This window comes from Mus pahari, chromosome 4, assembly GCF_900095145.1.
Source record: "Mus pahari chromosome 4, PAHARI_EIJ_v1.1, whole genome shotgun sequence".
Lineage (NCBI taxonomy): Eukaryota > Metazoa > Chordata > Mammalia > Rodentia > Muridae > Mus > Mus pahari.
Genome location: NC_034593.1, coordinates 142492026 through 142518426, shown reverse-complemented (window position 1 = coordinate 142518426; position 26401 = coordinate 142492026). Strand labels below are relative to the sequence as shown.

General features: G+C 38.5%; 1 protein-coding gene across 1 annotated transcript; it reads left to right on the top strand.

Moving 5' to 3' along the window:
• Window positions 1-18751: 18751 nt before the first annotated feature.
• Window positions 18752-19572, top strand: LOC110320922 (filaggrin-2-like). The gene has a single exon (XM_021196986.1). The coding sequence runs from the start codon at window positions 18787-18789 to the stop codon at window positions 19570-19572; it is 786 nt and encodes a 261-aa protein (XP_021052645.1). The 5' UTR covers window positions 18752-18786.
• Window positions 19573-26401: the final 6829 nt, after the last annotated feature.

Here is a 26401-nt window from a genome sequence, read left to right as displayed (position 1 = left end):
GAGAGGGAGAGGGAGAGGGAGAGGGAGAGGGAGAGAGCCGATTAGAAGACAGAAGAGAGATCACACCATGAGAATAATCAACATATTATCAACATATTCCATATTCCTGGCTGGTTCTCTTGTTGAGATTTAGTTAGAGTTAAGTATTTTGCATATTTTCAATGAAGAGCCTTCCCCCCAAATGTTTCCTTGTAACTGCTCTGAAAGATAATGGGGTCAATGGGTATACAGAACTCAGAAAGCTTGTCAGGGGAGGCAAGGGTACATTGTTTCACTGTAGGAAACAGAACTTCTCAATTTTGCCCATTTCCATTCATCATAATTGAATGGAACACGCATTTTTATGTACTTTGTAATTAGACTTTAGCAACCCACTAGAAACTGAAAAAAAAAAAAAAAAAACTTTGTAGGAATAGATTTATGGCCGTACTTCATATCACTACATATACAAAGGCCTTTGGAGAACGAATAGTAACCACCTGTAACAACATTAAAATTGTCAAGTTGTATGAAATTGTTACACAAAGATTAATTGCTATCACAAATAAGGCCACTATGAACATAGTGGAACACGTACCCCTGTGACATGGTGGGGCAACTTTTGGGTATATTCCCAAGAGTGGTATAGCTGTGTCTTCAGGTAGATCTTATGTCCAATTTTCTGAGGAACCTCCAGATTGATTTCCAGAGTGATTGTACCAGTTTGCAATCCCACCAACAATGGAGGAGTGTTTCTCTTTCTCTACATCCTCTCCAACATGTGTTTTGATCTTAGCCATTCTGATTGGTGTAAGGTAGAATCTCAGGGTCATTTTGATTTGCATTTCTCTGATCACTAAGAACTTTGAACATTTCTTTAGATGCTTCTCAGCCATTTGAGATTCCTCAGTTGTGAAATCTTGGTTTAGCTATATACCCCATTTTTAGATCTCTCTCTCTCTCTCTCTCTCTCTCTCTCTCTCTCTCTCTCTCTCTCTCTGTGTGTGTGTGTGTGTGTGTGTGTGTGTGTGTGTGTGTGTGTGTGTGTGTGTGTCTGTGTGTCTCTCTCTGTGTGTGTGTGTGTGTGTGTGTGTGTGTGTGTGTGTGTTTAACTTCTTGAGTTCTTTATATATTTTGGATATTAGCCCTCTATTGGATGTGAGGTTAGTGAAGATTTTTTCCCAATCTGTAGGTTGCCAATTTGTCTTATTGACTATGTCCACTGCATTAAAAAAGCTTTCCAGTTACATGAGGTGTCATTTATCAATTCTTTATCTTAGAGCATGAGCCATTGGAGTTCTGTTTAGGAAAATTTCCCCTGTGCCAAGGAGTTCAAGGCTCTTTCTCACTTCCTCCTCTGTTAGAGTTTTTCTGGTTTTACGTTGAGGTCCTTGAGCCACTTGGACTTGAGCTTCGTACAAGGTGACAAAAATATTTTCATTCTTCTACATAGACATCCAGTTAGATCAGCATTTACTGAAGATGTTTTCATTTTTCCATTGTTTATTTATTTATTGTATGGTTTATATATTGTATATTATATTTGTTTATTTTTATTTTCCATTGTATTTTTGTATATTTTTTGAATATTTGTATATATTTTGTATATTTTTGTATATATTTTATATATTTTAAATATATGTATATATTTTATATATTTTGTATATATTTTGTATATTTTTCCATTGTATATTTAAGGTGACAGTAAGCATGTGGTTTTATTTCTGGGTCTTCAATTCTATTCCATTGATCAATTGATTGATGTGTCTGTCTCTGTACCAATTCCATGCAATTTTTATCACTATTGCTCTGTAGTAAAGCTTGAGATCAGGAATGGTGATTCCCCCAGCTGTTCTTTTATTGTTAAGACTTGTTTTTGCTATTCTGTTTTTTTTTTGGGGGGGGGGGGGCTTTCCAGATGAATGTGAGAATTGCTCTTTCCATGTCTTTAAAGAATTATATTGGGATTTTGATGGGGATTGCATTGAATCTATAGATTGCCTTTGGTAGGATGACCATTCTTACTATGTTAATTCTGCCAGTCCATGAGCATCTGAGGTCTCTCCATTTCCTGAGATCTTCTTTGATTTCTTTCTTGAGAGACTTGAAGTTATTGTCATACAGGTCTTTCACTTGTTTGGTTGGCATTACCCCAGGATATTTTATATTATTTGTGGCTATTGTAAAGGGAGTTGTTTCCCTAATTTCTTTCTCAGCCTGTTTATCATTTGTGTAAAGAAAGGCTACTGATTTACTTGAGCTAATTTCATATTCGAATAGCTTGCTGAAGTTGTTTATCACCTGGAGAAGTTCTCTGGTAGAATTTTGGGGATCACTTTTGTATATTATCATATCATCGGTAAATAATGATACCTTTGTTTCTTCTTTATCAATTTTATCTCATTTTCTTGTCTTATTGTTCTAGCTAATACTTCGAGTACTATATTGAATAGGTATGGGAGAGTGTGCATCCTTGTCTTGTCAATGATTTCAGTGGGATTGATTCAAGTATGTCTCCATTTAATTGATATTGGCTGTTGGTTTGCAGTAAATTGCTTTTATTATGTTTGGGTATGGGCTTGAATTCCTGATTTCTCCAATGCTTTTAACATGAAGGGGTGTTGTATTTTGTCAAATGCTTTTTCTGAATCTAAGGAGATGATCATGTGATTTTTTTCTTTGAGTTTGTTCCTTATTTGTGATAGCCAGAAGCTGGAAACAACCCAGATGTTCCAGGACAGAAGAATGGATACAGAAAATGTGGTCCATTTACACAATGGAATACTACTCAGCTATTAAGAACGAGGACATCCTGAGATTTTTTAAGCAAATGGATACAACTAGAAAATATCATCCTGAATTAGGTAACTCAGACCCAAAAGGAAATGCATAGTATGTACTCACTAATAATTGGACATTAACAAAAAAAAAAAGAAAGAAAGAAAGAAAGAAAGAAAGAAAGAAAGAAAGAGAAGAGAAGAAAGAAGGAAGAAAAAGAAAAAGTACAGAATACCCAAAATACAGTCCACAGAACTCAAAAAGTCCACAACAAGCTGAAGTAACCAAGTGAGGACGCCTCAGTCCCACTTGGGAGGGAGAAGAAGGCAATCACAAGTGGGGAGGGAGAGAGGGAGAGACCTGGGAGTGAAAGTGGATGCTGGGGGTGTAGTGTGTGTAGGGGAACCTGATGTGGTATTGGGTGAAGGAAAAGACCTGAATCCCCCAGGGCCAGCAGAAAGAATGGAAACAGGCAACCTCTGTAGGTGGGAGTTGGGGTGACTCTCCAGAATGCACCAGAGACATTAGGACTCAAAGGGAGGAACTTTTAAAGAAATGACCAACAGTAGGGAGAGGGAACTTCTAGAGCGCACTTCTAGCAGGAGGACAGGACATCAAATGAGGGAGAAGGGGTCCATCCCACAGTCACAACTCTGACCCATAGTTGTTCTTGTCTGAAAGAACTACAGGAATGGAAATGGAGAGGGGCCTGAGGAAAACAAGATTCAGAGGCAGGCCCAAAGAGGGATCCAGCTCAAGGGGTAGTCCCAAGACCTGACAGTATTACTAAGGCTGTGGAACACTCACAAAAAGGGACCTAGCATGACCACACTCCAGAAGACCCAACAAGCAGCTGAAAGGGTCAGAGGCAGATAGTTGTACCCAACCAGTGGACAGAAGCAGCCAACCCCTGTTGTTGAATTAGAGGTAGACTGAAAGAAGCTGAGAAGGAGGGGAATTCTGCTGGTGGACCAGCAGTCTCAATTAATCTGGACCCCTAAGATCTCTCAAACACTGGACCACCAAACAGACAGCAGACACCAGCTGACCTGAGGCTACCAACACACATAGAGCAGAGGACTTCCTGGTCTGTATTCATTCAGAGATGATGCACCTAACCCTTAAAGACTGTAGGCCCTAGGGATTTTAGAGGTCAGGTGAGGTACGGGTGGGGACATCTATATGGAGACAGGGTGTGGGGTGCAGGTATGGGAAGTGGAGCAGTAGGAGGGTGGATAGAGGGAGATAATATATGGAGTGTAAAATAAATAAATAAATAAATAAATAAATAAATGAATAAATCTTAAAAAAAAAAAAAAGATTAATTGCAAGGGTCATGGACACCAAAATAAGAGGGGAATGAAGTCCTTCCCTAGGGCATCAACCTCTTGTTTTGTTTCATGAGAGAAAATTCTAAATAATTCAATAAATAGTTGATAAAGCTTTCAACATAAGATTTTTAGAATTTATCAAAACTGATATAAGAAAGATTTGAAAAAAAAGATTTTTTTTAGAAATATATAATGAGAAATTGCTAAAATTAGAAATATATAATGAGAGATTTATAAAACATGGCATGTAATTAACTGATCCATATCAAAGTTTATATCAAAACAAAGATGTTTAAAGAACGCCAATAAACAGAAGGCCTGTTTTCTGTGTCATCACTACGTTGCTTTGATACTGCAGAGAGTACATCTCCACGCGTGCCTCTTCCCACCGCGCTGCCTCGTGCAGTATTTGAAGCTGAGCACAGGGTTCTGTTGTACTCTCCCCTCTTTCCGTGAGAGCTCCCGCACCTTATGCCTCCTCTGTGAGATTCTGACCGTGTTCTGTACTCTCTGCCTCTGGCCTGAGCCGTGCCCTTTCCTGGAACCTGGTCTGATTCTAGCTGCTCCTCCCTTGCTGCGTCCCAAACCAACTGAAATGACCTCTCCCCCCCTGGTTTGCTTTCTGTTGTTGAGGTAAACACCATTTCTAAAAGCCTCTTAGGGGAAGAACGAGTTTATTTGGCTTGCAGGCGACAGTCTATTCTGAGGGTAAATTCGATCTGGAACTAAAAAGAACCTGGAGGCAGCAACAGAAGAAAACACCATGGAGGATGCTGCTTACTGACTTCCTTCCTTTAGCTTGCTCAGCCAAAAGACCAGAACCAACTGCCCAGGTCGGCCCACAATGAGCTCGGCATCTGTGCAACAATCATTACTCAAGAAAATGCCCACATGTTTGCCCAGTCTCTGTAGATTCCATAGCATTGCGTTCATACTTAACTTTTGACATCTGTTAACAGTCTGCACCGTTATGGTCACTTTTGGGGCACATTTCTCCAATTTAGGTCACACACAACACTTTAGTAAATATTAACTAAGTGGAATTCTAGATATTATGCACAAATTATACAGAAATCATTACTTATAACTTCACAGTGACACACAATGTCCAATGAGCACTGGTGTTTAGTAACTTTCACTAAGTTTTGTTTTTAATCTGAAATTGCCTAAAATAAAAACAAATCTCTAAGGACAAATTTGTTTTTCATCCCTGGAACCCAGATATAAGCATGCACAGCATATTGTTCCCTCTCATCCCACAATTAATTGTTAATTAAGTGGGATGCTTAATACCATGTCTAAGCCAGCAGTTGTCAACCTGATTTTTACAAATTCAAATCCATTTTCTATATCAAGAATGTTAGGAGTCCTTTGGACATTAGTTTTTGCTGTAGTGTCTCCAACACTCAGAACAACGTCTAGCTGCTTGGTTTTCTAGGGCAAGATATATTTAACTTTTTCACTTTTATCTGTTGCAGGAAATATTTTTAAAAAATGAACCTGCCAATTCTCCATGGAGTCAGACCATACTTCTGGGTTCCTACCAGCCAGCCAACTCTCCAGCCACACAGAACCACAGGGCTCCTGCCAAGCCATCTCTCCTGTGCCTCACCCTAACCCGGCTAGTTCCTCTAGCTACCATGAATCCCATGGTCAGGCATCACATCAAAATACCCAATACTCCTGTAGAATCAAGACACTTAATGCTTAATTATCCAATTAGATTTATGTTTCAATAATATAATTTACAAGATGCCAATAATTTCAGAGCCAATTGATAATGATAAAAGCTTTATCCCAATATTTCTAACCTTGTGAAATCGTTGCTACTTGTGGCTGTAAAACGACATGCAGGTACATATCCACACCCATCTTCTTCCTTTTCCTACTCTGAGACATTCTTTCTGCAACAATTAACTCTGCCTCCATTTTTCCCTGTCCAATCACAGGTCTCCTCTGCACTGATGTAATTGAACAGGAAAAAAAATCCTGTGACATTTACCCAAGAAAATTTTATGAAGCTCTGAGTATGTAGGGATCAGTGCACATATACAATTCAAACATTTTCTGATAACAAAGCATAAAGAAATTTATCTTAAACAAGTATTTGGCATATATGCACTCTACATACAATTGTAGTAGTTATTAAAAATGAAAACAGATATGCACATTAATGAGATAGGTGTTATTTTTCAGTGAAGAATTAAATTTTGCTGAATAATTGATATTAAGGATGCAGCATTTTCAACATTTTTCAGAGTTGACTGATATTTTGTTTTGTTATCATCAATGGAATCAGTATCAGTTTGTGTCAATACATTGTAGAAAATAACAGAAGGATCTTTAGGACCATGTTAGCAACTCTTGGTAACACTATCCTAATGCAAAGGTAGTTATTTTTTTTCAAAACTATAGCTGGCAACTCAAACAGCAGTTTTAAAACCAAGCACTCTAAAGCAACCTACTCCAAAAATATCCCTAATTGCTGAGGAATGGCAGGAGAAAAATATTAAACATTTTAGTTTTGCATAATTAAAGCCTTGTACTTCTGTAGGAGGGGAAAACATTGTATGAACAATGACAACACTGTGCTTCATGATGCACAACACACTGGAGTCTGATCAATGCTGTGTCAGGCATCTGCTGCAGAAAGAGACTGAACAATGTGCTCAGTGCAATGTGCAGGTTATATGTCCAGAAGCTGACTATGGTGGTAGTCTTGCAATGCAGCGTGGAAGAGAGTTTCTGGAAGACTTTGCATCCTTTATGGCTTTTTAAAATTTAAATCCCAACCATTTTCATTGAGCAATATTTCATTTTTTCATAGCCCCTGTCTCTAGTGTCATATCCTATCACAGAAGAAGCCAGACACTGGGCCACTTTCTATGGACTTCTATTCCAAAATTTCTTAAGTTTCTCTGAAGCCAGAAGTTAACTGGTTTCTTTTCTTTAGGGTAGTCATCAGCCTACTTCTCCTTTGCATACACCCTCAACTCAATCTATTTCAAGATATTCATTAAACATACTTCTCCTTCTATTAAACTGCCACATTAAAACATGTAAACATGACTACCAAACTCACTCATGTTAAATGAACATCTTACCACTAGCCATTCTGAAGTGGGTTGCTCTACTTGATTTTTTTTCAAAGATAAACAACCTTCATGTTTCACCAAATTTTGCTTTGGTTCTTCTTTAAACTTATCAGATTATTTGCATCCTTAAACACACCAACTTCATGCCACATTTAAATTCAGAAGGTGTCTACATACCTGTTCAAGGTATGCAATATAAGAAAGATGATAACAAGTTCAGCTGTGGTGAGGTTTGCATTTAATCCCAGCACTTGGAAGGAAGAGGCAAGCACATCTCTTTGAGTTTGTGGCCAACCTAGTCTACGCAGTGAGTTCTAAGACAGCTAGCATTATACAGAGAAACTCTGACTCAAAAAGTAAAAATAAATAAATAAATAAATAAATAAATAAATAAATAAAGGAAAAGAAGAAAGGAAAGGAAAGGAAAGGAAAGGAAAGGAAAGGAAAGGAAAGGAAAGGAAAGGAAAGGAAAGGAAAGGAAAGGAAAGGAAAGGAAAGGAGGCTACAGAAATCCTTAGGAACATTACAAGTGTGAATCCAACACTTAAACCAAATAATCACATGCTTATAAGTTCTTCAAACAGAGATAATCTTTTCTGACAAATTAATACAAGTCATTCAGAGAAAGGATATAAGAGTTTTGGTTCAAATTGTGTTCTTCTCTCTTTCTACTTGATGACCGTTGTTACTCTTCCTAATTTTTCAAGCTCCTAATTTACACTTCTATGAGCAGTGATGATCATGCTTAAATCAAAGATCACAGAACTGTACTGAAGTGGCATCAGACATCCATGAAAGCCAGTATGCATGCCTACATCTTAGACAAGCTTTCCTTCTATTCTTCTGCATTGCATTTCTTAGGAAGAAAAAAATTCATGATACAAATTCTCTAGCAGTAAACTAGATACAGAGACAAAGTTTGGAGCAGAAACTTAAGGAAACACCATCCAGTGACTGTCCTACCTGGGTTTCCATCCCATACACAGTTACCAAACCCAGACACTATTGTCGATGCCAACAAGTGCTTGCTGACAGGAGCCTGATATAGCTGTCTCCTGAGAGGCTCTACCAGTGCCTGACAAATGCAGAAGTGGACGCTCACAGTCATCCATTGGACTGAGCACAGGGTCCCCAATGAAGGAGCTAGAGAAGGGACCCAAGGACCTGAAGGGGTTTGCAGCTCTATAGGAGGAACAACAATATAAACCAACCAGTACCCACAGAGCTCCCAGGGACTAAACTACCAACCAAAGAGTACACATGGTGGGACCCATGTCTCCAGCCACATATGTAGCAGAGGGTGGCCTTGTGGGACATCAATGGGAGAAGAGGCCCTTGGTCTTGTGAAGGATCAATGCCCTATTGCAGAGGAATGCCAGGACAGGAAAGTAGGAGGGGTGGGTTAGTTAGCATGGGGAGGGGCATGGGATAGGGGGGTTTCAGAGAGGAATTATGGAAAGGGGATAAAATTTGAAATGTAAATAAAGAAAATATCTAATAAAAAAGGAAAAAAATACAAATAGACATAAGCAAAGAACCAGATGCTCTTTTCTTAGATCCATAGGTAATTACACTATGGTATCATGTGATATGATGATGCATGTTATTATGATACATTACAAATACAGCATAAAATATTGTAGATTATAGTAAAAGGTCATATTAATATTATATAATATTATATATATTAACCTAAATATAAAGTTAAATGGTACAAATAAATCAGTTATTTATGATTTTTATGACTAGTCATTTAAAGTTCTTACTTATAAACAATTAGTTTGATAGGAGAACATTGATCAGGAAGAATTGACCTATGTCCCTTTATGTCAAGCCTGATATTTCCTGAATCACCAGTATGCCTAGTGTTTATTTACTTTCCTTGACTATATATCCACATGGCTGAGAAGACATTCTACTTCTGTCTCTCCAGCTGAGAGATACCAGGAGTGGCTGGTTCATTCATGGCAGAGATAAAGGATAGACACAAAGACATTTCCCCATAGGACCTGAAAAGGGGACCACTTAGAAATGCTATCAGTGAGGCAAAGTTCTCATCAACACCATGATGTCTGATGTTACTTTATAGAGACCGACGACTAACTCTAAAAGACAGAATCAATCTTCCAAACCCATTCACTCTTCTGACTGAAAATTTCTTTCTTTCTCGAATTACAGCCTTTACTCTTGCTTAATTTTCATTGTCCTAATAATTCTTTATAGTAGGCTTCATTGCTAAGTGACAGGAGAGAACAAAAGAGGATCTTTTTCTCGTACTGAACAAATTCATATCTGAAGGAAGAATTTATTCAGAATAAATGTTAATAAAATGCAAGTGCAGATTGCTAGATAATGTTGCAATGCATCTATATATAGATAATCAAAAAGAGCTGCAGCAGCAGATATAATCTGGTATTATTTATGATTAATATTTAATTTTTCAATTTAATACCAGTAAAAAGGCTATGATTGAAGCTGACCTCAATGTTCCTCTTAGTCCAGTAAGAACATAAATAAATATATAATTTAAAATGCAAAACATGTTTAATTTCATTGATAGATGCTAAAAGTTAAAGAATCATCTTGATAAACAATTCTACTTAAAAATCAATAAAACATATCTACACCTCAGTCACAATACTGACTGCCAAATGGGGAATGCAAACAAGGAAAAACAAAGAAAGTATGAGGTGCTATTTAAATTCAGCCTTTACCAATACATCTTCTTGGAGCTCCGGTAAGTCACCATGTATTTAAATAAAGAAGACTGAAATAAAAAAGGAAAAACAGCAGCAGGAAGCCCACATCAAATTCTCTGACATTTGTCAGACCTCCTAATGATGCCGTGGTTCAGAGATGTGAATGAGTCATATCTCCCAAATAAACTCTTGGTTATATGCTTGTGCAGAGACCGGAAAGCTGTGTGTTTGTTGTTTTAATAGATGGGAACTACAAGAAAACATATTCAATTCATTTAAATATATTTAAAGTAGAGAGTGAAATTCAAACACTTTCGGATGTCAGGCAGAAAATGCCCCCCATACCACCCACAACAGTGGGAACTCTGTGACTGAGGGAGGAGAGGGCAATTCATGTGTAAAAGGGTTAACATTAAAACATATACTCAACACCTACATTTATGGATCTCCTCAGTCTCAAGCATTATCCAGTTCTGTGTGTTTATAGGACTTTAGACTGAGCTGAGCACTCAAGATCAGATACAAGGCCTTTCTTTTCTCATAACTAAGTGAATATTAAGACATTAAAGCAAAGGTGGGATTGTCAAGTCATCATGAAACGTAAGTCACAAGACCCTGTCACTAAATCCAATAGAAAATGAATTGGAGGAGAATAGAAAAAAACATTTTATTTTTGTGGGGGAAAAACAATGTCTTAAATAAGAAATTACATGAAAGAAACAAGAGAAAATCATCCCCCAAACCGTATATCCTAAATATATAAACAGAGTAAAGAAATTAACTCTTGTTAAAATATTTAATTGGATTTTTTAAAATCATCTCAGAAAGTTTTTTAGGAAGTGAAGCTTTTCTGTTTTTCTTTTCATATTTATGCCAGTTTTGGGGGTGGGGAGTAAATTACTGTGCAGGTACTGAAATGAGGGAAATATTTGCAAACTTACAGAACAGCATCCTCTCACTTTCTGCAACCCAAACATGCTCTTCAGCCACTGAGCCACCTGACATCCTACATTTCAGATTTTACTGTCTTGGGAAAACAAAAGAGTAACCAAGTCCCCATGAGTTCCAGAGACTCCACCTTCTCTCTCATGCTGTTTCTGTGACAAAGTCATCTTGTTGAAAGCAAACACTCTGCTGTCCTGCCTCTCTGCTCTGCAAGCTTTGCCACCAACAGGGTCTGGCATGGATCACAGCAACTCTTAGCCAATAAAGACATATTAGTGAAATCATATATTCTGAATATTATTGCTCTGTTCCTATTTTACTTACCGTATTTTCTTATTGTTTTTATAATCACATCAGCAAATGTTTAGAACACAGTTGTCAGTAACAAAGAGAAAGGTTTTTTAAAAACAGTCACATTGTAAAAAAAAATGAAAATAATAAAAAAAGAAGAAATATAAATAGCAATTTTAATAATGATAAAAAACCAGTCTTATTGAAAGGGAAATAAAAGTTGTCATTTTACTAAGATCCATATGCGTTGTCATCTCAGGTTCTACTCACATCTTAACATCCACTAAATGTTTCTTTATAGACTCACCAGGTTTGAAAAGTAGAACAGAGGAGGTAGGTGACTTTATAGCTTTTTCCTCAGTCTTATCCAAGCCTTTATGCATCACTACATATTGATACTCTGCACTCTCAGCTTCACTCCCAACGCTTCTAACAAGAACACTTGCTCATGCCCATACAGGAAGCCGTAATCACATCTTGGTTCTCAATGCTTTACGTCTGTGTTGACCAGAGTTTACATTAAGTAGTCTTATTTTTCACTTACTACATGTCACCAAAAGATCATGATCACACACTATTCAGATACAAATCTACATTATACAAAATCTAGTAATCTGTTATGTTAAAGGCTTTATCTACAGCTACACAAGCAGTTTTCTGTTGATGTTTTGTTAGGAATTATCCAAAGGGGAAGATACCCTTTAAAACCCAAAATTAAAAACAAAACTCAATATATTTCCTAACATCTCTCCTGGACATGATGCAGGAGAAATGTTAGAGATTAAGCTTTCAAATCTAGCCAAGGTAAGTGGCTAAAGAAATATTATGGAAAGTGACATATGTTGCGTGGTTCAGCTATAAGCACCCTCACTGGAAAATTAGGACATAGGGCATGATAAGAGATCATGAAGGACATAAGAATTCATATGTGATACAGTTTGATGTGAAATATCCCCACTGGCTTGTATTTTGAATGCCTGGTCTCAGTTGGTAAAGCAGCTGGAGGAACCTTCAGAGCCTTGGACAGGGAAAATATTGAGTTTCACAGCCATTTCCTGCCTGGTTCATAGAGATGTGATCCAGCAGCCCCATACCCCACTTCCTCCAGCTGCACCCGCTACCGTACCTCAACTATGCCTTCAAATATGTACAAAAAATAGACAAATTTCCCTTATGCTGCATTTTCTTTCAAATACTTGGCCACAAAAACAAGAAAGTAATGGACATGATTAGTAGATGTTGAAATAAACAATTACATGAAAGCTTAAAATTTATTCCTTATTAATAATGACTGCAAAGCATGTGAAGGAACTTCCCAAGTCTAGAACTGTCCATTCTGAAGCCTGGATGCCACACTGATTCCCCTCCCTATGTAAGGGGCACAAAAGTGTTAGTTCTTTGGTGGAGAGATGTGAGGGAATTCCAGTGAGTGTAAATAATGAACACTCACACTGAAAGCCAGGACCCACAATGCTGATGATGACAATGGAGCCCTGCTCTGTCCTGTCTTCTCCTATGCACAGAGAAAATCCATGTAGGGCACAAGGGCCTATGATTCCATGCAAAGATATTTCAAAATATGCAACTGATACTTGTCAAACCTTTCAAGACGGTCACAATCAAGGGACATCTAAGCAGGCCCTGCAATTTGGGAACTGTAAGTTATAATAGCATGAATACTTCTGACTGGTTTTAACAAATGTTAGATGCTAGTGAAAAAATTAAGATGATAAAAAGAGCATGGAAACTTTAAATTGCCTTTACAACTTTTCTATAAATACAGTAATTCTAAAACTCTTTATTTGAAAAAAAAATACATAGTCATCATCTTCAAGTAGCTAATGGTAAAAAGAGTCACTGAAAAGAAATCTTGCCTGGTAACTGAGATTAAACATGTCCTAATGATTAGGGAAGACATAAAACCTACAAAGTTTCTCAGCTAACCAGTTATCTCATAAGGCCCCAGTTTAAGTCTAGAAAGAAACATTGTTGAAATTCTGAATTATTCTAAAGTTGTGTGGTGAAGTATAAAAGTTCATAGGATTCATTGCAATGCTGAATGTTTCCAAGTAATGATTCCAATTAGAAAAATGAATTCTTGATACATAATAATTTAGTTTGAGTGATGACATTTCTTTAAATTTGCTTCTGGGATTTTTCTGGTCACTTGGCATTGACATCTATTCATCCAATCTGTTGAGGAAAAAATTAAAACTCAAGTTCAAATAAGAAAAGAAAAAAATATATTCTTCCACATATTTATTTCTCTAAATTAAATATAATAAATAATTCTGTGACATGATATCTCTAATAAAGAGGTAAGATGTTTCTATAATGAAAAAGCATTTTTAAGGGGCTAAGGTAATGCCTCAGTAGGTAAAACTATGGTTCAAGCCTGTGACTTGTGCATTTTTGTCCAGAACCCACACAAAGGCAGGAACATTGCCATCTGACCTAGGTATTGCATGTGCACACCCTCCACAGTAAACATATACACACTAATATGTACACTTGCATACACAAACACACATGAATACTCACATACTCATGCATGCTCACAAATACACAAACATATATGCATGCACTCATACTTAAACACATACATACATATACACATATACATGCTAACACGTACACTTGTAAAAAAACACACATGAATACTCACAGACTCATGCATGCTCACAAACACATACATATATGCATGCACACACACAAATACACACATATACACATGCACCCATCACAATGAAATAAGGTCAAACAAAAACTAGCTTAGTGCAGGTTGTTAAATGGGGAATCACACTCCCACTTTATTTCTTGCTTATTACTACATCTCCACTGCCTGATAATTTGCATGCTTTTAGCCCACCTTGATGTCTATGTAAGACTATACTTCAATTTCAGTTTCTATAATAGTAAGTTAGATATATGTTTTATGAAGTGAATTGATTGATACTCTCTTTTACTAAATAACAATTTTCCCTAAAATATAGGAGTTTATGTTGAAACACATTTATTATCCCAGATTCTGAGTGAAGGATAAGAAATTGAATGACTAGGTGGTTATGGCTCAGGGTCTTTTATGAAGCTACAATCAATTATTTTGTCATGCAGGGCTACATTCTACATTAAGGTCCAACTGCAAGCAATGTCTCCCAAACTGCACTTATATGGCTATTGATAGAACTCCGAAAACACCGGTAGACTGTTCACGCTCATTCCTTGTAGTATGGTTAGTGACTTGTATAAAGTGTGTGTGTGTGTGTGTGTGTGTGTGTGTGTGTGTGTGTGTGTGTGTGTGTGTGTAAGAGAGACAGAGAGATGGAAAGAAATAGAAAGTGAGACAGAGGCATTGGCAGAGGCAGAGAGAGTTGGGATCATAATCTTGTATAACCTATCTTGAAGTGGCAGCCCATCACTTATACCACTTTCTCCATTAATCTGCCAGCATGTATATCTGCTAGCATGTATATCTACCAGCATGTCCAGTTCATGACCAAGAGTTGGGCAATGCACAGGAGCATATAACCAGGACACAGGAATCATTTTGTGTCCCTTAGAGGCTACCCAACACAATAGGGAGCTAAGACTTTAGTTTTCTCCTGAAAAATAAAACAAAACAAAACAAAACCAAAAAAAACTAGAAAAAATCTGATCACAGGAATCCAGTTTCCAGGATACTAAAAACATTTCTAAAATATCATTGTTTTATTAAGCACAACAAAAGATGCTGTCAAAATTGTCTACTATTTATCAACAGCTTGAACAGAAGTAGAAGCAAAAGAATATTAGGAAATATAGAGTATAACAATGATAGGATTACTCCATAAGTTATCACTAAAACCAGGAAAAAACACCCAAACTCTATATTTCATAAATAACAATAAAATACAAAGGAGAACATTACCCACTAGATACATGGCCAAAGTTGCCTCAGTCTGAGACTAGCATTCTCTACATAATAGGTCAGAGTGTACTCTGTGTGGATTATTTATCATGTGCATTACATGCTTGTTGATGAAGATGATATACCTGTATGTACTCTGACTGTATTCTGCCTGTATGAAATCATCTTGTGGATGACACATACCTGCCATGTGATGTGGCATAATAGTAGAAGTTTGGAAACAGTATGTATGTCCATCAATAGACATAAATGGCTGTGTAAACATATAGAGAACAATAGATCCCATGAGGTAGAATAATAATTTAGTCTATGCATTGCTATGTCAAAGTCTTCAGTATATCATTTCAAGTGAAAATTCAAGGCCAGGTCTAGCAGTTGCACCCACACAGTGTCTGTGAAAGGGAAGCGGTGCATCTGTTGTCTATTATTGCTATTGATAACTAACAGTTGTCAGTGTTGATGGTGTAACACAACACATACTTCTGCTAAGTCTACTGTGGTGCAGTCTAACAGCCTCCTCTCTAGAAGCTGCAGAAGGGAAGTGTCCTTCCCAGATCTTTCAGGATGTGATAGAGTTAATTTGTTTGCATCTCAGGGACTGTGTGCATGCAAATAATCCTCTAGAGCCAGTTCCAGTTTAAAAGGCTGTTGAATTTTCTTTGTTCTTGTAGTGCCTCACACTCAAGGAAAGATAATATGTCAGCTCCTCCCCATACTTTGAGCTCTGCTGCTTCTTCAAGTTGCATCCCTGGCCTCTGCCTTTCCTCTCTTTCTAAAGTTTTATGAAAATACATCAGCTCCATAACATAATTCTCTGCAATAATCTCCCCCTTTGTAAAGCCTATGGTTTTATAGTTCTACCTTTGGTGTCTTTACAAAGAACCTCACAAATTTATCTCTAGGCCAGGAGTCTAACTGTCTTCAATGGGAGCATACCCAATATTCTCCAATATCTAAATGTGTGTCTTATACACTCCTGAATAATCTGGAAAAAAAAACATGTATACATAAAAGTAATTAAGAATATGTCACATGAAATAATTTATGATTGTGTACTTTAATATATTTTTACCCAATTAAAAATTAATGCAAAAGGTAAATTGTAGTCAAAGAAGTAAGACATTTGAGCACACTTTTATTAACTTTTTCTCATATCACCCTTTCCTAAATTGATGCAGCAAGTTCTCATTCAAGGATAAGACTGGGATTGCTGACCTGTAGTCTGCCTTAGAATACAGAGTGGCATGTTTTGCCTTCCTGTGATATCACATGGTTAGCCTCCCTCCTTTTACTTTTCCTGTTCAGTTGATTTTATTATTATTCCATGAGGGTTACTTTTCTTTTCTTTCTAACAGTGTACAGGTCAATTTTCTTTGATTATCTAGGAAATATCCTACAACTAAATTTACTAGAGCTTCTAATTTACCAACCTCTGAACTCAGGTTAAACGAGAATTCATTGTTGGGATTAATACTCATTGTGCAGCTCGCCATTGGTCCAAAGCTCTTAAAATTGATTTCTTTTCTAACATTACACCATGATTTAGATTAGATTTGATTGCCATATCTTCAGCCAGCTGGGTTCAAACATTTTTTAGTTGCCATAAAACTGGTAGTTACGGAGACATACTTTCAAGCCTATTGTATAGGGAGCTGTTTTAAAATGCACTTTCTTCTTCACACACATACAAAAAAAAAAGGCTCAAATTTGCCCTAATTTGATTCCTACAATCTTTCAGCTGACCACTTCCATAATCTTTCAGTTTGATCAACTCAGTCATTTGTTATATAAAACAAGTGAAACAAGTACATAAATGCCATATGTCTGCCCTTTGCTTGAATTTAGTGAGTTTTCAGAGGATGGAGGCTGGGGACATGGGGGGCAGGGCAGAGGTGTGTCGTCAAGACAGATTTAGCAGGAACCATGGTACACCTTCAACACTCAGGAAGAAACACAATGCATCTTCACTTTTCTGCCTGGCCATATTTGATGTGCCAGTCTGAGGGGTGCTAATGCTGTGAGCAGAGGACACAGCAGTCACATGTGACTTTTATGCTGCTACTTACAGATCACAGCGCAGAACCGCTGCTGTATTAGGCTTGGAAAAACTACTCAGCAAGTATACACACAACTCATACAGAAGGAGGGAGGTAGAGAGAAGAGAAGTTTCAGAAGGAGAAGGAAAACGGGAAGGGGAAGGGAAGAAAAGCGAGGCAAGAGGGAGAGGTACAGTATGGAAAGAGGAAGAAGAGGGGACATGAAGAGAGGGGAGAAAACAGTTTACCATGACACTTAGAAATTTATATATTTTATTATCATTTGTATCACTGAAGACTAAATACAGTTGACAGTGTGAATAAATAGAGGGACACACACACATGGTGGAGAATGTTATTTTTGCATGCAACCGACCTATTATATTTACATGAACATCTGGAGCAGATTCTCAGAATTCTTACAAACAGATGGACAGAATAAAAAAAAAAAAAAGGCCTGTGATTAGCAAAGCCCTGTGCTGATTGAGTCAGCATGCGGTCCATGTTAATGATCACTGATCTTTATTAGGTTTAAGAGACTTTTCAAAATCAAGTCTTTTTCTCTAATGTGTCACTGACTCAGAAGGCAGTATGGCTACTCGTGTGATAAACAGAAAGTCTAGAAGCTAGGGCAGCATCCTGCTTGCAAGTGGCCTATTCCTATGCTACAATTCTAATCTGAGGTTACATTCCTCTGAACCCCCAGTTACATCTGCAGAGGGGGTCAGTATGTCAGAAGTTTACCTCCTTAGAATCATCACACAGAGAGATGAATCTTTATTTAAATGACGATTCCATGTTGTGATTCCTTTCAGCAGACTCAGTGCCTCCTACTGCCCTTCACCTATCTTGAAGTCACATTGTCAAAGCTCCCTGAGCTCCTCAAACAGTCACCCTCTGGTTGCCAAGCAACCACAGATTTTCTACAAGTGCAAGTATCCTGTGTATTTAAACTGCTGTTGGCCTTTTTTTTTCTTTAGCTTTTCAAAGTTTACAAAAATAAATATATGTCAAACAGGCAGAGCTGTGCATATTTTAAAGGTGGCTATTGACAACCCAGGAACCAGCAAAAAGAACAGGAAGATTGGGAAATATTGTGTCCATGTGAAATCCTCCCCCAAACTCTCACAAAGAGATGTTAACAAAGTGACTACCCCAGTGGGCATGTGACAGTAACAGTGTAAGGCAAAGGGACATTTACTCCTGTGGATTTTCTTTTCTTTTCTTTTCTTTTTTTTTTTTAAGACAAGATAACATTTATTTAGCTTTCTTTAAATGTGTACCTACATGTTCTTCATACATGAGAAAAGATATTTGAAACTCAAAAACTAACAATATTTAATTTTAAAATAAGAGAAATGAATACTATCGACCAAACTTATCACAGTTTTCCCCCAAATCAAGATTAGTGGAGTATACTTTGAAAAGAATTGAATCATGAAAAGAATAAAATTCTGACACATGAAATAAAAAAGAAGAGTAACTGACTTAGGAAAAAGTGATATTTCACAGCTGATATTTAAACATTAACTCAGATACTATTAACACTAACAGACAAGAAGGGAGAGGCATAAAAATACTACAAAAAACCCTAAACGAACAGGTTCTAAGACATCATAAATGTATATTGCATTTGATTGATAAAATTGAAAATAGTTGTTCTGGAAAAATACCTTTCTTAACTTCTTACAGAATCCAGATGACCAAGACATTGCTGAAGTCTTCATGCAAATGCTAGATGTGAACCACGATGACAAACTAGATTTTGCTGAGTATTTAGTACTGGTGCTGAAGTTGGCAAAAGCATATTATGAGGCATCCAAGGATAAAAGATTCCAAACACATGGATCAAAGAGGAGAAGTAAACATGACTATAAAGGACTAGAAGAGGAGGGAGAAGAAGGAGAAGAAGAGAGTCTTAGACAGAAGCATGGTGGAACTGATGGGAAGAGAAAAGGTGACAGAACGAGAAGCCCAAATGGAAGAAGAGGGAAAAGACATGGATCAAACAGTAGAAATGACGGCAGAGATACACACAGGAGAGAAACAGAAAAACACAGGCACCAACATGACTCAAATAGAAAGCAAAGGGCTGGTTCTGATTCCACAGAAAGAAAAGGCAACAGAAGTAAAAAACACAGACAGCCAAAAGACAAAAATTATGATGAAATCTATGACAATAGAAAATGCAATAAAGACTGGGAGGCAAGCTACAAACACTGTTACCATATATCAGAGAATGTTACATTAGAGCAAAAAGAGGGAAGCAGAAGAAACAGAACAGGCTCCCAGAGCAAGCCCGAGTCCTCCCATCATCAGGGAGGCCTCTGGGCTTCGACCTGGACTCCAGAATGGTCTTCGCTGTCACTGGACTGGCTGGAGCTGGGCTCCCGGGGTCTGTCCTTCCTGGATGAGTTGTGCCCGGAGCCATCGGTATACTGTCCTCTTCCTTCTGAGCCCGATCTTGCGCTGACCCGTGGTGAGTCGGCCTGGTGTGCACTGGATCTGTAATGACCAACACTCTCTGGAGATGCTTTGGGGCAGGATGGCTGCCTGCCTCCTGTGGATTTTCTAACAAACACTCTAGAACTCCTATCAGATCCCCAGGCTGTGAATTCTGGGTGAACTGAATGGTTAGTACCATCCATGGCCTCTGTGTCTAGCTGTATATTTTCTGGGTCAAATGTCTTTGGTTTCCAGAGAAAGGTATTGAAAACATTGTCATTCTTTGCATATGCATCACTTCATAAAGACAGGATGAGTGTGAGGAAACAGAATCCTCATAGTGGTATCCAAGACTGAAGGAGAAAACTCTGAGGGGTTATTTGAAATGGCTGCATCCATGTGTGTGTGTGTGTGTGTGTGTGTGTGTGTGTGTGTGTGTTATATTTATCTCATTAATAAACAAAAGTGTTTACATTTTCCATGTTTTCATATGTTTGTATTTAGGGGAAAATTAAGGTAATCCTACTTTTATCTCATATATGCCTCTGAGTCACCTGTTATCTCAAAGTGTGAGGGAAGATAGTTGGGACAAACACTTGTCCCCAAGAAATCATGAGTCTCAAGTAACTACAGTGTTTGCTTGGAAGCTAACTCTCGCTTCATTAACTGTGAATGGCAGAGTTGTCGCGATGAACCATGAAGTGAATGAATGACATGTACAGGCCGAAGCCAGTAAATCCCAGTACCTACCCAACTTTCAACCAATTTCTGTCTCCAGAATATTCTACATGAGTTAGTTTGGAGGGGAAAAAAAACCTCTCTTTTTCTTCAACTCAACATTTGCACCTAAACATAAAAATACTAAAATCAATGTTGCAGAGTTTGCAAAGGTTAAAAGACAGGAGAGAGGCTGACATGCTAGAGGTAGCATCGCCAAGCATCCCACTTACTCGTTCTTCCCTGAGGCTCAAGAGGCGGAAGACACCTTTTTGAAGAATTTGTGAGTAGAAGCCTCTGTCTTTACTCAATATCTGGCAGGTTATTGACTCATCTGAAAGCTAAAGTAAATATACCTGCAACTAAAAGAAAGAAAATAAAAACAGACAAGCAAAAGCAAACAAACAGAAAGGCCAATGCAAACTTACTCTGATGACTGTACCCAACTCTTAGACCCTGTGTGAGAGCACACTGTGTGCTATTTATTTGTCTGCTGTCTGTTATTTTAAGTATTTTCATATCTGTTAAACAGATAGTAATATTTGTTCCATAGTTTGACCCCAGATTCCCTTGTTTGACTTTACTAAACCCTGGGCTAGAAGACCAATATTATACTTTGTTATATGTGTTTGTGTGCTTAAGTATAGCTAGGGCCATTTACATTTCCTTATTTGTGCCATGGATAAATCAGCTTATATCACAATGGTTTATGTAGATCTACTGACAATTGCTCTGTTATAATGTGTGGGGCAATTAGGAAACAGCCTATCATAAATATAAGTATAGGCTGCTGATCTGAATGCTGGGTAATTCAGCCTTAAGCTGCCCGAAGGGTGGAGAAGAGCGAGGAGGCCATGATTCATTGTCAGAAGCCAGGTTGCCTCTACTAAATCTACATCTGACTCAGATTCATACAAGCTCCATCTCGGTCACCACATGGACAGACAAGCAGGAAATGAAGAGTCACATGTAAAGCCACTTAGATCCCCGAGCTAGGACTAACTCACAAAGACGAGACAGGAAGGAGCAAGGGAGAGGACATGGAAGCTCAGACTGCAGCGCCCACGTCTTGTTGACTTCATCACCCACCCTCATAGGCTCCGTATTTATTTCCACTTTTCTTTGAAACTTTTTGACATTAAGTAGCATTTTTGGAGTTCAGCAGTTCATGACTCTGCAGTTTTAAATGGTGGGATTTTTCTGTCACCTTTATTTCAAAGTTTGAATGTCTTAAGCTTTCTGAGTTATGCTGTTTGCCTTGTTGGCTATGTATATAAAACTACTGTTTCGACCTCCGTAAATGCCATGTCTGATTAGCATTAGTGAAGGTGAGTTCCCCTTTGTTCCTCACAGAGCAAGTGGTAGAGGGAAAAGGGGGGGGGAACTTGTGAGAAAAGATGTGCAAAACACAATAATAATACTTAGCCAACTTTCAAGCTTACTCCACACTTAAAAAAGTGTGAGTAAAGAACACAATGTCAGGTCACCTTGCATGAGAGCACACTGTGTCAGGTCACCTTGTGTGAGAGCACACTGTGTCAGGTCACCTTGTGTGAGAGCACACTGTGTCAGGTCACCTTATGTGAGAGCACACTGTGTCAGGTCACCTTGTGTGAGAGCACACTGTGTCAGGTCACCTTGTGTAAGAGCCCATAGTGTCAGGTCACCTTGTGTGAGAGCACACTGTGTCAGGTCACCTTATGTGAGAGCACACTGTGTCAGGTTACCTTGTGTGAGAGTACACTGTGTCAGGTCACCTTATGTAAGAGCCCATAGTGTCAGGTCACCTTGTGTGAGAACGCACTCTGTCAGGTCACCTTGTGTGAGAGCACACTGTGTCAGGTCACCTTGTGTGAGAGCACACTGTGTCAGATCACCTTGTGTAAAAGCATACTGTGTTAGGTTACCCTGTGTAACAGCACACTGTAGCAGGTTACCCTATGTAAGTTCTCACACTGTATAAGGAAGACATGGGTAAGGCCTATGAGCACAGATCATTTTAGGGGAGTAGATTTGAAAGCTTACAGAAAGATCAAAAGCCTATGGGATTATTAGGACCAAAGTTAAATAGTGAAGAAATTAAATACACACATAAGCATCAAGGAACTTGAGGAAGTTGTTTAAAATGCTCATGTAGGTTCACAAACATATTTATTTTCTAAAAAGTGATAGATTTGGCAATTCTGAACTGTACATGCTGTTCCAAAATGGAAAGAAAAACAAATATATCTCCTTTTAAAATGAACAGAATAAGCTCATCATATTTGAAATAGATATAAATGAAGAAATATACAAATAAAATCCAATTACGAATATAAATTTTCAAGTAATTATTTTATTATTTTTCCCAATTTTATTAGGTATTTACTTCATTTACATTTTAAATGCTATCCCCAAAGTCCCCTATACCCTCCTCCCCCACTCCCCTACCCACCCACTGCCCTCCTTGGCACTGGTATTCCCCTGTACTGGGGCATATAAAGTTTGCAAGACCAAGGGGTCTCTCTTCCCAATGATGGCTGACTAGGCAATCTTCTGCTACATATGTAGCTTGAGACATGAGCTCTGGGGGTACTGGTTAGTTCATATTGTTGTTCCACCTATAGGGTTGCAGACCCCTTCAGCTCCTTGGGTACTTTCTCTAGCTCCTCTATTGGGGGCCCTGTGTTTCATCCAATAGCTGACTGTGAGCATCCACTTCTGTGTTTGCCAGGCACTGGCATAGCCTCACAAGAGACAGCTATATCAGGGTCCTTTGAGCAAAATCTTGCTGGTATAAGCAATAGTGTCTGCATTTGGTGGCTGATTATAGGATGGACCCCTGGGTGGGGCAATTTTTGGATGGTCCATCCTTTCATTTCAGTTCCAAACTTTGTGTCTGTAACCCCTTCCATGGGAGTTTTGTTCCCAATTCTAAGGGGCAAAGTGTCCACATTTTGGTCTTCCTTCTTCTTGAGTTTCATGTGTTTTATAAATTGTATCTTGGGTATTCTAGGTTTCATAGCTAATAGGCACTTATCAGTGAGTGCATATTATGTGAGTTCTTTTGTGATTGGGCTACCTCACTCAGGATGATACCCTCCAAATCCATCCATTTGCTGAGGAATTTGATAAATTCATTGCTTTTAATAGCTTAGTAGTATTCCATTGTGTAAATGTACCACATTTTTCTGTATACATTCCTCTGTTGAGGGACATCGCGGTTCTTTCCAGCTTCTGGCTATTAAAAATAAGGCTGCTATGAACATAGTGGAGCACATGTTCTTATTACCAGTTGGAACATCTTCTGGATATATGCACAAGAGAGGTATTGCTGGATCGTCCGGTAGTACTATGTCCAATTTTCTGAGGAAACACCAGATTGATTTCCAGAGTGGTTTTACAAGCTTGCAGTCCTACCAACAATGGAGGAATGTTCCTCTTTCTCCACATCCTCGCCAGCATCTGCTGTCACCTGAATTTTTGATCTTAGCCATTCTGACTGGTGTGAGATGGAATCTCAAGGTTGTTTTGATTTGCATTTCCCTGATGATTAAGGATGTTGAACATTTTTTGAGGTGTTTCTCAGCCATTCAATATTCCTCAGTTGAGAATTCTTTGTTTNGTTCTGTGCCCCATTTTTTAATGGGATTATTTGGTTTTCTGGACTCTGTCTTCTTGAGTTCTTTATATATGTTGGATATTAGTCCCCTATCTGATTTAGGATTGGTAAAGATCCTTTCCCAATCTGTTGGTGGCCTTTTTGTCTTTTTGACAGTGTCTTTTGCCTTACAGAAGCTTTGCAATTTTATGAGGTCCCATTTGTCAATTCTCAATCTTACAGCACAAGTCTTTACCGTTCTATTCAGGAATTTTCCCCCTGTGCCCATATCTTTGAGGCTTTTCTCCTCTATAAGTTTCAGTGTCTCTGGTTTTATGTGGAGGTCTTTGATCCACTTAGACTTGACCTTAGTACAAGGAGATAAGAATGGATCAATTCTCATTCTTCTTCATGATAACAGCCAGTTGTGCCAGCACCATTTGTTGAAAATGCTGTCTTTTTTCCACTGGATGGTTTTAGCTCTCTTGTCAAAGAACAAATGGCCATAGGTGTGTGGGTTCATTTCTGGGTCTTCAATCCTATTCCATTGGTCTACCTGTCTGTCACTCAACTATTTTAGTATTGATATTACTTCTGGAGGGAGGGTTCTTAGTACATAACTGAAGCTGGTCTTTAACTTTTATCTTTTCTCTGTGTGTTGGGATTTCGGGCATGTGAAACATTCAGACAATACCATTCAACTATAAGGTACAATAACACTATGAACACATGTACACATGCACACAAGCACACGCATGTCATTGAGAGGTAAAAAGTATTAATGTCATGTAATAACAGTATATAGAAAACAACTAAGTAAAAGGAAAGTTTTAAATATCTTGACAGACAACATGACATTGTCATTGGTGGAGACACCGATGGCTTTCAGTTTCTCGATTAATCTAACATAAGGTACCAGGCAGGTTAAAATATAAGGCCAGTCACTTCCCCACAAATGTTTTCTGGAGAAACTTGGTATATTATACCCCTCAAACACTTTTCCTACTTTTTTTTTTTTTATCATATGTGTGTGTGCACGCACATGTGCATGCCAGTATGGGCTTGACCCTGCAATACTGTGATAGGAATCAGCTCTCTAGCAGGTGGATCCTAAGATTAGACTTAAATGTTAGCAAACATCCTCATCTGGTCAGCTATATCACCAGCCAGAGTTAGACTGTTGATGGAAATTTTAACAGCAAGAACAGTGAAAGCACTGTTTATGAAGGCAGTGTTGAGGAGCCAGTGAGGAATGCGGTGTGAATGAAGGACTTTGTGAAGACAGGTGTGGAGGAGCTGCATGGGGAATGCAGTGTGATTGTAGGCCATTGTGAAGACAGTGTGGCAGACCCAAGGGAGAAATGCAGTGTGACTGAAGGCCATTGTAGAAGCTGATGTCAGCAGACATTAATAAACACACTAGCAGGCCTACAAGAGATGTGTACACATTTTTGAAAAGTTACCAAAGGAATACATTGGAGCCAGTTACTGGCCTGAAGCCCCAACATCTTCTTGTCAGAGAAAAGAGATGAAGAATACCAGTAAAAGGAGTAAGTCTACAAAACATGAACATTTAGCTTGAGAGTTATCCCTGTGGGTGTGTAACTACCAATCCAAGAGACCCACTAAGCTGGATCCTCTCTTCACGTCTCTGTGTAAATGAAGCCTGAAAGATATTTCAGAGAAAGGAAGATGATGTGCATAAGTGACCTTTTATAAGGGAAGAAAATGATAGTTCAAGTGCCAGAGCAACATCGAACAGATCTCGCGGAAGGAAAGTCACTCTTTATTGAAAGATAATTTCATATTTTTCTTTTCTAGATAATTGCCAGGTGGCACAGAAACAGAAGGTGAGGAGTTTTAAAAGATTGACTGGGCTTTTCGCTCTGCCTTCATCAAGGTACCATGTGGTAGTAGCACATCACTATCAGTTCAAGTGCATCCATCATTGAGGATCTGGGCTGTGAACCTCCTCCAGGATGGATTCCTCCAGGTCAATCTCAGTTACTCCCTGTTGGTTTGCACTGTTATGAGCACAGCCACCAGCTGTAAGTCAAAGCTATACTTGTACCATTCTATTAATTTTTTCCATAATCTTTTAAGCATATTCTTGTGTAGGAATGAATATGCAAATGTGACCCCACTGGGGAAAAATGGCACTCAGGTTAAAGTGCCACAGGGTAAGTTACACTGGGGTGGATCTGAAACTCAGTGTGACCTTCAGCCAAAGGAGACTGTAACATGGTATAACAGCACTATTCTCACTGAGCTATCAAAGGGGTCAACTAAACAATGTGGAAATCATCTCTGCTAGCCTGGATCAAAAATAGCTAGTAAGGAACTGTAGCTGTGGCTCAAGGTGGAAGCGCCTGCATTGCACTTGCTGAGAATCTAAGTCCAGCACTCACTTCAGATGGGTCACAAACACCTGTAACTCCAGTCCCAGGGAGGATGAGACCTTCTTGTGTCATCTGAGAACACTAAAATCAGATGCACATACCTATACAAGTTAAAAATGCATTATAAGATGTGGCAAGCCGCCGCATTCTGCCGTAGCAAAATGGCGCCCGACCCGAAAGGGGGAAGGGAGAGAAAAAA